Raw genomic sequence first — 13,810 nt, 5'->3', positions numbered from 1 at the left:
GTTAATCATTATATTCTTAAACTCCTTAATGATTTGACTGAAAATCAGTTAAATTTTATCTGCCATACCTTTCAGATGGTATACTGATATCATACCTTTTATCAGCATCAACTAAACATAACTTTAAAAAAACATTTTTTACCAGTTATGCATACTTAATTTTTGTATCTCACCTCACTATATTACAGTATCAATTTTAAAGTATTAGACTGAATTTTGAAGAAATTAAATAGCTATAATGGCTGGAATAATTAATTCCTTTTATGCTTGATACATAAATAGGCATAATGGTTGGAATAATTAATTCCTTTTATGCTTGATACATATAGATAATGAGAAACATTAGGCAAAATGGATCACTGGGATGTTAAGAAACACATCGACAAGCAAGATAAGTAGTTATTTATCCCTCTATATAAGATGATATGACCAAATATGACTGCACAGATTTGGTTGACTGATTCTCTTGGGATGTAGAGGTGATGAAGAAAATCCACAGCCAAGAGACCAAAATGGTGATTGGTTTGTGGCATGTTTTCTATGAGGATAGACTGGATGGTAGGTTACAAAGATCAGATCTTGTGTGACCTTAACATTTTAACAAGAATGACTACATTTTAAATAAAATTCTCTCAATACTTAAATATGATCAAAGCTGATTTTTAACTGTTGACCTTTCTTCATATAAATATCTCATCTCCAGCTTTCTCTTCATCCAAAAAAGTTAGATTTTCATGTTCACTCCTGAAAGTATTGTACTTTTGAATTCTGAATACTCATTAACCCTGTTTAAATTCAATATCTGCCCATTATTTCAAATTCATGAGATAGTTGCCATTGATAAATATTTCCATAAAATCACAAACTTCAGATTAAAACCAATATTAATAAGATTCTTCTTTTTAATCTTTAATCCATTCATATCAAAATTGGAAATGTTATGATTATCATTAAAGCATTTAATTCGCTGGACTATATTAATAATGTACAAAACTTCCTCAGAGATCTAAGGAATTATCCAGGGAATGAATGTATGTCATCAAACAACAGCCTTAATCAAAGCAAAGTGACCTCAATTAGTTCATATTTAAGGGATTTTTAGGGGATACGTGATATTTTACTAATGACATGAAAAACTGAAAAAATATGATTCATCATATTACCATGAGGACCTTCATGAAAAATACATATTTTACAGCTTTTATCACTGTAATTGAAATAACACTATTTCCATAATAGTGTTATTTCAATAACAATAAGAGATATTTAACACACAATTTTCACAACTGCATTTCATCTCCAAAATAATAAATGAACCAATAAATATCAATAAACATGACTTGAATGAAAATATATGAGTACCATACTATTAATAACAGACTTTATTTTTGAATATGTCATAATAGATGGTAATTACTTTTTTGCAAATGATAATGCTATATAGATGGTAATGTTTTTAAAACAATCCACTTAATTTAACATGCGGAGTAAAATTTAAAATTTAAATAATACATTGTTCCCATAAAGCTGGCCACAAAAATGATATATTTACATCTATATCATAATCCCACATATACAGAAACCAGCATGCATCATCTGATTCATTTGTATCTATACAGTTACTATTTTTCTTGAATTCCTTAACTGACTGTGACTGGAGACTGGCGGCTTGATGCTCGCAGAGACCGAAAGGTGCTTTCCAAGGGAGCCACGCCAAGACGAAACTGAAAACTAAATTTACAATAGCAACAATCAACAAACTGTTTTTTTTTTAATATACATCAACTAACATAAACAATTATCATTCTACTAAAGATGGTATTATATTTGCAAACATTACCACTATAACTTGAATATCCAGATGATTATTATAAAACATTAACTATTCAATACTCACATTATTAATATTATGGGCCTTTCACTAGAAGACTAGTCCAAGATGGTAAGGGTATAAGCTCCACTAAATTATCCAAATTTTACTTTATACCTTTATGTTGCATACAACTATTAACAACTGTGTTTCAGATTAAGTTTCTCAAGAGTAAAATAAGAACATCCAGAAGAAAACCAATGCTAGTCTAGACCAACTAACTCGGTGCAAAAGAGATGGAACAAATAGAAAACTATATATCTCAATAATCACCACTATGCATTATATAGGATTCATCATTCCACAGAGTAACTTGTGTATATTCATACTCATAGCTTATCTTCTTCATTTGTAAGATATTTAATTTTTTTGATAAACTTTACGGCTCATTTCTTATTTTTGTATACTTATTTATACATAAACACAAAACAACAATACTAACATAATTTATAAATGTTTAATTACTCTATCTCTCAGCCATAACATCTATCTAATTCCTTCTTAAAATTACATCAGTTCTTGCTTCTATAACCTATTCCTTCTTCTATAATTCATGCCAAGATCAGGACGACTGTTCATTTGAAGCAATCTGGTAAGATTGCTTCAAATGAACAAATGTTGCTATAGGCGTTTCACAGATAATCTGGAAGACATGCATCGCCAAATTAGTAAAATGAGTACAGGTCGAGTGATTATTATGGGGGACTTCAACTATGGAGATATAGAATGGAAAGAAATAGCATTTAGACACATACTGAGAGATAATTACTTAAGGCAGAATATGATGCTGCCTTAAGTAATTATCTCTCAGGAGTGGGAGAATATTGGACCTAGTCATAGGATCAAAAGCGCTATTCATAACCAAGGTGGCAACGTTGCCTCCAACTGGTGAAAGTGACCATGCACTCTTGACTTGCGAGATTGTAAAACATGAGGGATATTCTATCAAGAAGGAGTATTTGTGGAACTACAAAGCAGGTGATTATGACATGCTTAGGATGTTAGTAGTGCATGTGATATAGTTAAGGGTCATCTAGAGGAAGAAGTATTAAATTGTATACCTAGGGTAAGGAGGGTTAATCGGATAGGAGTTAGATGGATCAGTAATATCAATAAGCATGATCTGCAGAAGAAAATGCCACGGAGGATATATAAAGAGAAAGGTGACCAACAAACTCATGAATAGTACAAGTCTCAGGAAGAAAGGTGACTAGCATGGCAAGGAAGGCAGAATCAGATTATGAGAAGAATCTAGCTGAGTAGGCCAAATGAAATCCCAAAGAGTTCTTTGTTATGTGGCAAGTAAGAGGAAGAATGACTATGGAAGATTAACCTTAATGAGTGATGATGATTGTCACGAGGAGACAGAAGCAGATAAAATAGTTGAGTTACTCAGTGACCATTTTGCAAGGGTATATCATCCTAGTGAAGGGTACTGCTTTAACCTATATGACAAACACTAATGTTGGAACAAAGGTGAATGAATATCGGCTAGGGTTTTGTGGGAATGTGCAAGGGAACTGGCAATGCCTTTGACTAGGCTGTTTAATTTAAGTCTCAGCTCTGGTAAAGTTCCAGGGAGTGGAAAGAGGGCAAAATAATTCCTTTGCATAAGGGAAGTTCTAAGACTGCAGTAACAAATTATAGATCTTGGATGATATACCCTTGCAAAGTGATCATTTAGTAAGTGAAGTATTTCTTCTGCTTCTTCTCAGGCATGGTGGTAAAAGTACTAGAAAAATTGGTAAAAAAGAGAATTCAATGGGTAGATAAAAATATGATACTGTATGAGGATCAGCATGGCTTTGGGATAAATAGATTACAAGCTGTGTATCACATTGATGGCACTGTACTCCAAGAAATAGATGAAGCTAGAGATTTCAGTGTGGTTGTAAGCAGAGAGTTAAAGTTTAGAGGACATATTGCTAAGGTTTACTTTCATTTTCTCTTATAGTTGATCAGTTACATCACACTGGAAATATTTCAGGACTTAGCTAGAGGGACCAGAACAAGGGGTCATTCCTGTAAGATGAATAAAGGTGTGGTTAGTAGTGATGTTCCATTTCATTATCCATTTGGACTGTCCAGTTTTTATTCCCTTGCAATTTACGAGTATAAGAATTTGTCAGCTGGGCTAGTACTAACCATCCGCAGCCTAGTCTGGTGATGGGTCTGCCATCTTAGGGCCTCCAGACATGCCTGCTTTGGTCTGGGACTGCTTATTGGGTATTCGTAGCCAACCACCATTTCTGATGGCCATTCCCCTATCTGCCACCTGGGTACCCGCTTGGTCACAGTAGCTCTGCTCTACGACGAAGATATTTCATGCACAAATGCTAATTGTATATAGAGGCTAATGACTTCACATTATTTGCTTTTGCTAGGCCTTTACCTGCCACTAGATGGAACCACCACTGAGATTCCTGTCCTGGAGCAATTCAGGTCAGGAGTAATGAGTTTAGTAGTGATCCTTTAGGATTACTCAGTGAGATTTGGTGTGATCTTGTAGATTACTCAGAGTTTTTGGAAAGGTATCCCTGCACTTTAACATACCTCATTAAAGGTTGAAACCAGTCTGGGTAGTGGCCCTTCCCATAATGCTTACCAGTACACACACACACACACACACACACACACACACACACACACACACACACACACACACACACACACACACACACACACACAGAAGGATATGTGATTTGCATTATAGGATACTAAGGTAATCAATGTGAAGTCATTAGCCTCTATATACAAGCTGTTTAGTCGCAAATATACTTCACACAAACTTTGTTTGCTTACATTTGGATAAAGGATAAACCAAGGAATATAATTTCTTGGTATCTTTAATTATTTCTCTTTAAGTTGTAATTATTCCATTAAACTGTATCATGAGTGTAAACCAGCACCTAAACCTAAATACTTGTTTACTGATTTTTTATATTCTTCCAGATGAATACTGGCAAGTCTTCCAATCTGCCCATAATAGAACAGCTAGGAGGTGCAAGGAAATTTAATATAGATCTTGAGATGAAAGGGGACAGAGTTGGTCTTTTGGGAAGCTAATAAGGGGAGCGTCTATGTTTCATCGCAGTAAGGACAAACATTACACATTTTTTTTTTTAAATCAACAGCTACTTTTGAATACCAACCACCTCAATAAATATGGTTGTGTGAAATACTCAAAGCATAAGAAACTAATTCTTAAATCTTCTGCTCAATAATCAAGACTACTAGTGTTAATAATAGAGGGTGGGGTGTCCTTAGAACTTCGGTTTTAATTCTAATTGTTTTCACTTTGTTGTGTTTAGCTGTGTATATATTTTTTACATTGATATTCCTACCCCAACAGGATCTCTGACAGAATGGTGTCACTAAACTATAATTTAATTCATTCTTATGAGCTGTCTTCCTGTGATAAATCCATCAAATATAAAATATTTGAAACTTTTCTAGCAGCTAATAACTGCAACCCAAGTAATTTTTTAGCAATGCCATCACTAGTCCAGCTATGAGACTAAGCAGCCATCTAAGCCCTTTCAGATCGTTCAGCATTAACATAGATATGTCAGATAAGACAAAGATTTTTTTTTTTTAAGCAGATTTTTGTAGAACTTCAAATTAATAAAAGAAACCATCAGCAGGAGAGCAAGTTGTATTCAAATAAAAATAAAAATTAACTATTAAATAACAATAATCAAAATAAAATAAAATAAATGAAAAACACACAAATTTGCATTAGATGACAAAAGAAATTTGCTTTGAGATACAATGTGCATAAAAATTATAGCAAAGGTTTCATTGTGCATTTAACATCTGTGATTTTTAGAGTAATTTAATTTTTTAAAAAATTATTTTATTATTAAATTTGAAATCTAAATGAAGTAAAGAGTCACCAATGACTGACTTACAATCTACGAATTCCTAGTGTCTTTCGTTCAGGGAATAATTTTTCCTTAGGTTCTTTGAAAATAGGCCCCTGAACAGGCAATTCACCCAATGCTTCTTGTAATTCACTTCTAAAAAAACAAAAATAAATTTAGTCAAATAAATAATTTTATTAAAGATTTAAAAGATTCTGTACTAGGTACATAAAGTGTTCTGTTGCACATTTAAAAGTTTTTAAAGTTGATTTTTTTGTTGCAGAAATCATTAAAAACGTCTTTACCATAAGTTCTCCTTGCTGTGTGCTATGACAAAAATTTCTGGATAATGACCATCCAAGTAAAGATGTTTTTAATGCCATTTTAGTGGTCAAAGCAATTAGGGTGAATCCATTTTTAGGCCTTGCAGCCTAAAAAGTCAGAAGAAAAATAGATGAACTCCTTTAGCAGGCTATCTAGCTTTATGAAGAGAAGAAAGAAGATACTGTTCCATCATTATAAAGTAACTTTACAGCTTACACATGTATTAAAAATTGATATAGAATTTAAAAAATCCAATATTATGTGGACTTTTTTTTTGGTTTTTATTTATTTATTTATATTTATTTTCATCTATGCAACTCTTCACAATTGTTCCTTTGAATTTTAATAGTGTAATATCATATACTTCAGCTGAGACCAAGGCACAAGCTAATATGCGCATGAATTAAGACTCATTATTGTGATTCATCTTTGGAATGTAGTTAATGGTCTGTCTCCCTGATGAAGTCCACATAACATTGGATGAAATATATTAAAATTTTTAAATAAAACTCTAATTTTTACTACATACGTAAAGTTACTTTATAATGTCGAGTGCACATGTCCCATTAAAAGTATTAACTGTTCAGTCATCTTTTGATAATTTCAAAAAGTCAAACCAGCCAAATTAAAAATTTTTTCTCCTATTTTCTCATACTATTTATACTTTATTATATTACATTCCATTAATAATTACATAATGAAATCTAATTTGCATATGCATCCTGTGAATGAAACTAGCATGAACAACCTTTAAAACATGTTATGGCACTTCTATTGTATACACATGCTGTAAACGCTTAAGCAACAAGATGTAATTAACTGGTGAGAGGATTAAATCCAACTTATGTAAAATTCGAGTTGTTACATAAAGTTTTAGGAACATTACTCTTGCAGAAATTGGAGGCTGTCTGTATAAATCACTAGAGGTCTATGGACAGCAAAAGCTGCCATGTCAGTAACAATTTAATTTTAAAATCTTCGCCACAGAAAAGTGATTAGAGGTAGCCAATGAGAGAAGGCTAAACACTATTACGTGAATAGCTCTATTCTGGATACAATCTAGCATTCTGAGGTGTTGCACTACCCCAGATGTGAAAGCAATATTCTAAGATTAGGCAAGTTTGGGATTTATAAAGTGCTACGAGTTGAGCAGAAGAGAAGTAACATTTGAAATGAAAAAAGAATATCAAGCTGTTAAAAGTAATGTAAAATTATATGTACACACTGAGATAGGTAAATTCACAATTTTTCAAAAGTATAGCCTTGAAACTTCATATTATGATAAAAATAAGTAGCTTTCCTGGAAATTAGAACAGCTCAGAGGACTTGTCTCCTACCACCACAAAACTGATCATTTGTTATCAATGCTTTCATTATATTCAATAATGTTGATCAATGCAAATAAAGGCTAAACACCAATATCATGAAGATTCATCAATTACAATTAAGTGCCGCTTTTGATACCATGTGCAACTGTTCAGAATTTGCTTTTAGTAAACATGTTTTAGACAGTATGTATTGAGGTATATGGAATGAATGAATGAAAAGGATGAGAAGTTGGTTCAATAGTCTGGAGATGAATAATATATGGATGTAGTCCAGCAGTTGGCAATGTTTGTATACATGATTAGAGTAAGTAGAGGAATAGTGGTGGCCAGTTCAGTCGAGCAGCATCTATGGAAAACACATATAGAAAAGACATAATCCAAAGTGTCTATGGAAAAGTGATTAGAGGGAACCAGTGAGAGAAGGCTGAACACTATTACGTGAAAAGCTCTATTCTGGATACAATCTAGCATTCTGAGGTGTTGCCCCAGATGAGAAAGCAATATTCTAAGATTAGGCAAGTTTGGGATTTATAAAGTGTTAGGAGTTGAGCAGAAGAGAAGTAACATTTGAAATGAAAAAGAATATCAAGCTCTTTGGAGGCTAAGGATGAGATGTGTTTAAGTCAGTACATGCCAGATGTGAAAGTCAGTCCAAGAAGAACTAATCTTAATTGGTGAACAGAGTGTTATCAAAAGTGAGGGAGAATGAGGTCTGGTTTTCTTCAAGAAACAAGCAGGATCGATGTTAAAAGTTCAATGTTTAAGGCACTGGCCATAGAAGGTCTTGAAACCTGTGTCATCTGAGTACTATGAGGTTTTGTGAATGCCAAAGAGAAATAAATGTAAATCAGGAAAACTATGAATAACACTGGAAGTTAGAGAGGGAAGATTACTGAATAGGAGAAAGCACAGATCCTTAAGGTAATTTGGCACACCAATTAAAAAAAAAAAAAAACAGAGAGAGAGAAAAAAACAGGTAAGAGGAAACATTCCGCCATGGCATGCAATGAACAACCAGACAGAAAGCTAACAATCCATTCAACAAATGGCAGGAGGGAGACCATGTGATAGCAGCTTGGAAAGAAGGCTGTGATGCAAGATATCTGCTAAGAATGACTATATGAGCATCTCCAAGTCTTGCTATGGCCTGAGTCTAAAGGTAGTTAAATTAGCAAGGAGGTCTGTTGTAGAATGAGAAAGGCAGAATCCATATTAGTGATTCATAATTAACCAAGGGGTCTCAAGATCAGTTGATAACCTTCTCCATCACTTTTGAGAGTAATGAGATGAGGACAACAGTTTAATGGCTGACTTTCATCTCCCCCCCCCCTTTTTTTTTTTTTTAGGAACAGGCTGGATAACGGCTTGTTTCGACGTCAAATAAGTATGAGTAGGATGCAAAGGCTATACAGAACAGACAAATTTTAAAGAACAGGCTCTTGATACAAATGGAAGGACACCATCTGGGCTAGGGAACTTATTATCAAGACTATTAAGTATTTTCCTGAATGTCCTTCTATTGAAATATCAGAAAAGGAAAACTGGTGGTGTTTGTGGAATAGAAAGGGAAGGGGGTGCTTAAGGGTCAAAGCTGCATAACTGACCAGGGTTTCTGATCTAATGTCCAATCCTCACCTTCTCGTGGTGCACCCTGTTGGGTATCTACCTGGATATCGAAACAAACGAGGATGGGCTGGCAATTTGGGATTTAGCCAACCAAATTGTATTCTTGATGACTATTAATAATGGTACAACGTGACAAAATTTCATGCCGGTAGGGGCGTCGCCCGGATAAACAAGGTCCCCGTTGTTTTCGCCAGGGAACCAGGGCGAACAGCGAAAAGTCAGCTACTGGAACAAATCTGAAAGCACACCCCCAACTCAATATCACCAGAATTAAAGATCGGTACTATCAACATAAGAAGCCTGAATGGCAAAGAAATGGAGCTAGCTGAGGAATTAGATAAGTACCAGATCGAAATAATAGTGGTGACTGAAACAAAAAAGGAAAAAACTGCTGAGATCTTTCTGAGCAATAAATACAAAATGTTATATTCAGGCAATGACAATCAAGGAAAAGAAGGAGTAGCCATAGTATTCAACACAAAATACGAGGCTAATCTTCTTGAATGGCAGGCAGTCTCAAGTAGAGTGATGTGGGCAAATATCAGAATGAGGAATTGGACAATGAGACTTATTTGTGCCTATCGTCCCACAGAAGTGGAGGAATTTTTGATGCTTTAGAGAAAGCAACTGACACAATGAAAAAGGAAAAGTTGGTCCTTGTAGGGGATCTACCATATTTTCCAGTGTATAAGACGCACCCAAGAAATTTAGTACAAATGTCTGGAAAAAACCTAAACTTTAAACCATTTCAAAATTGTAATTTTTTCGATGTTGAATCACATATTTATGAAAAGAAATAATTTTGCCTTCATATTCTATTGGCATTATTTGACTGATTTTTGTTTTTGTACGCATACAAAGTCCACTGCATTTCATGAAACGGCAACACCATGACGCACCACCTTTAAAATCTTCAATGTTACGCTCATAGGCTACTTTGACTGCATGTGTACGAATCATTTTTGTTGAAATGGCAATGCCATTTTGCTGATTTTCTTGCATTCGGTCTCTAGTTCTGGCCACTTCGCAATTTTTCCATATTCCGCACGCTTTTCATTATGCAAATTGTACAAAATCTCCTTCTGACCACGCCAAGTTCTAATCATTTTTTCTGTAGGCAAAATGTCTTTCAGCTTCCCTATTCCTGTGTTCTTCCGCATATTTTACAATCTGCAATTTGTAACTTGAAGGTTGTAAATGAATGTCGCATGTTTTTTTCCATCACTAAAATCTACGGGAAAATATCAAACTGAACACAAAATATCTCAACACGTCAACTCAATACTGATAAACATCGGTAACTCATTACTCAGATAAGATATTATGAAACTTAAATAGGGACTCCCCGTTCTTAGCCAGTGACATGCTAGAAGTCACGTGAAGGACACCCATCAATTTGATTGCACCATTAACAGCCTAGAGAGATCTTGGAACATAAAAGGAAGTGCGTATGACTTTGAAAAGAGGAAACAATCTTTACCTTCATTATATAAGATGCACCCCATTTTTAAGATGAATTTTTAAGGTAAAAAAGTGCGTCTTATACACCGGAAAATACGGTAAATAGCAGAGTAGTAAACGATTGTCAGACATACAAAAATATTTTGGGAAAATTTGGAGAAAAGAGCAAAGCTAATAATAATGGCAAATACCTGTCGGATTTCTGCTGAGGACATGGACTAGTTATTACTAACACCATGTTCCAACATAAAAATGTGCACAAATTCACATGGAGAGAAGAGGCAAGGAATAAGAAAAGTCTCATTGACTATGTTATTGTTGATAGTGATGTTTTCTACCTGGTGCAGGACACCAGAGTGTACAGAGGATTTGAAATTGGAAGTGATCACTATTTAGTCTTGAGCAGGATAAAATTGAATTTCATATTGAAAAGAATAACATATAAGAAAGTTTTAAAGAGAATAAAAGTTAAGCAGCTCTCAGATGTGAACTGTAGACTAAAATGCACAAAGATTATTGAAAAAAAAAATGAAAGAGTTTGAGAACAGGAACCAAACTTTGGAGATTCAGAGGTAAGCCTTCAAGAAAACCCTGATTGATTCAGCCAGAGAGGCATGTGGTGAGGTTGTCTGCAAGGATAGAAAAATCAGAACTCCATGGTGGACATAGGAAGTTAAAGAGGCAGTGAAGGAAAAGAAGAAAGCATATCAAAAGTTCCTGCCAAATAAATCAGCTTGTGCTCTTAGAGAATACAGAGAAAAATGAAAGAAAGCTAAACACTGTGTAAAACTAGCTAAACAAAAGTCATGGGAGGACTTTTGTTTAGCTAGTTTTTGGCAAGAACATAGAAAATAAATATCAAGAAGGTGGTAAGATATTCTGGAGGTTGTTGAAGAAGCTTAGGAATGGAGGAAAGAATGCTGTAAAAGGAGATAGAGATGATAAAGGTGACATGAAAACAGGAGAAAAAGATATCTTTGAACTATGGAGTAATTACTTCGAAAAATTGCTAAATGAAAAAAGCAGTCATAGCACAGTAGTAAAAAACACTCAACAGGCATACAGTCAGAAATACATATCCATACTTGAAGTGGAAAAAGCCATCAAAGGCTTGAAATGTGGAAAGGCAGCAGGAGTAGATGATATTTGACCAAAATGCTGAAGTATGGTGGTATAAAAGTCTTACAGTGGCTGCACTGCATAGTTCAGAAGGCGTGGACAGAGGGACGAATTCCTGATGATCGGAATAGAGCTCTCACAGTACCCATATATAAAAAGGAAAAAAAAAAACAGAATGTGAAAATTACAGAGGTATTTCCCTACTGAGTCTTTCTGGCAAGATTTATGCCAGTATACTTGAGAAATGGTTGAGAAGAATTGTGGAAGAAAAGCTTGGTGAAGAATAAGCTGGATTCAGGCCAAATAGAGGCTGTCAGGATCAAATCTTCACTTTATGACAAATAGTTGAGAAAGCATGGGAATATAACAAAGATCTGTATTTAAGTTTTGTCGATCTGGAAAAGGCATATGACAAGGTGCCAAGAGAGAAGCTATTCAATATGCTACAGTTATATGGTGTCAATGGGGCATTATATCAAGCAATACTTTGTCTTTATTTGAGTTGCAAGTCAGCAGTTAGAATTGAAGGAAGTATAGGACGATGGTTTAATATTGAACCTGGTGTGAGACAAGGATGTACATTATCCCCTCTGTTATTCATTATCTATATGGATCACATTATGAAGGAAAGTGGTATTAAACATATCAGATGTTAATGTATACTCTTTGCTTTATGCAGACGATGTTATACTTCTAAATAAATCTGCTACAAGTTTGCAACATTCCCTGTCTAAATTGAATAACTGTTGTAATAGATATGGTATGAAGGTCAGCATTATAAAGACAAAGACAATGAAATTAGGCAGAAACATTGAAAATGTCAACTGTGTTGTGAAAGGAGTAAAACATTTCAGCTTCTTAGGCACGATTTTCAGTGAAGGTGGTAAATTAAATATGGAAATAGATAACAGAATCAACAAAGCTGGTATGGGAGGAAGTCAATCGAATAAATTCATATGGAATAAGAGAGAAATTATTATTATTATTATTATGGTCGACTCCAGGGAGTCCTTAGACTCATTGAGGGAGGCCCTAAACATCATGTCCACACAACTATACGACATTCTCACAGTATCTATCATACCTTGCCTTGAACTCACTCACCGTCATAGCACCCACAACAGACTCTGGTAGCTTATTCCACTCTAAAAGTAAAGAACCCAGCTCTAACACCCCTGCTAACCACACTCTAGCCCAGCTTCCATAGGTGTCCCCTAGTTCTCTCACCACCAGTCCTGATATCAAAAATATCCTCTGAATTAATCCTATAGAAACCCTTTAGCAATTTGAATGTCTCAATCATATCTCCCCTTTTCCACCTATCAACTAATTTATGCAACCCACAAATCTTCAACCTCTTCTCATATGGTTCATTCCATACACCAGCTATCATCTTAGTCACTCGCCTCTGGATCCTCTCCACCTCCTCCCCATTAAAAAGGAACCTAGGTGGCCAAATCTGGGCACAGTAGTCGAGATGAGGTCTTATCAAGGCTCGCTACAGAGGTACAATAACTTGCTTATCTCTGCTCGTCAAGGTATTTTTCAACAACCAAGTGAGTTGATGAGCTGATTTAGCTACTTTTGCAATGTTCCTCCTAAACTTCATCTCCCTATCCACCAACACTCCCAAGTCCCTGGCCTCATCAATCTCCTGGAGTACAGTTCCACCAATGTGGTATACTGCTGCTAATCTTTTCACCCCAAAATGCATAACCTTACATTTTGGCACATTAAACTGACATCCATTCTCCTTAGCCCAGAACTCCAATCTATCCAAGTCATCCTGCAAGATTTTGACATCTTCTGCATTCACTATTGCCCTACCCAACTTTGCATCATCAGCGAAAAAATGAAATGTTCCTCTTAGATCCTTCCCTATATCGTTAATGAACAAATTAAAGAGCAGTGGTCTAAGAACAGAACCCTATGGCACACCACTAGTCACAGGCCGTCTTTTGGACTCTACTCCTGAATAAACTACTCTTTGATATTTCTCCATCAACCACCCACCTATCCATCTCACCAACCCCATATCCATTCCCATATGTTGTAATTTATGGATTAGAATTACATGTGGTATCCTGTCAAAAGCCTTTGCCAGGTCCAGCAGTATCACTGTAAACCCATTACCTTTATCCAGTTCAGCCATCTATTAGCAAAACAAGTGTTCTCTGCCAGGTTTGTAGGAAAACGACCCAGAGGAAGACCAAGGTGGA

General features: G+C 35.2%; 1 protein-coding gene across 1 annotated transcript in view; it reads right to left on the bottom strand.

Moving 5' to 3' along the window:
- Positions 1 to 1,357: 1,357 nt before the first annotated feature.
- The window catches only part of LOC150102004 (RILP-like protein 1), a 46,237-nt gene continuing 33,784 nt past the window's right edge, over positions 1,358 to 13,810 (bottom strand). The window contains exons 6-7 of the mRNA XM_090400912.1: positions 5,782 to 5,889; positions 1,358 to 1,731 (exon numbers count right to left, since the gene is read on the bottom strand). Coding sequence (XP_090257038.1) covers positions 1,641 to 1,731; positions 5,782 to 5,889 — 199 coding nt within the window. The 3' untranslated portion in view covers positions 1,358 to 1,640. The remainder of the gene's footprint in view (positions 1,732 to 5,781; positions 5,890 to 13,810) is intronic.

This window comes from Typopeltis vanoorti, chromosome 11 (assembly GCF_054136105.1).
Source record: "Typopeltis vanoorti isolate ZY-2024b chromosome 11, IOZ_Tvanoo_1.0, whole genome shotgun sequence".
NCBI lineage: Eukaryota > Metazoa > Arthropoda > Arachnida > Uropygi > Thelyphonidae > Typopeltis > Typopeltis vanoorti.
Note: the sequence above shows the minus strand (reverse complement) of the source record. Positions and strands in the feature narration are given on the sequence as shown.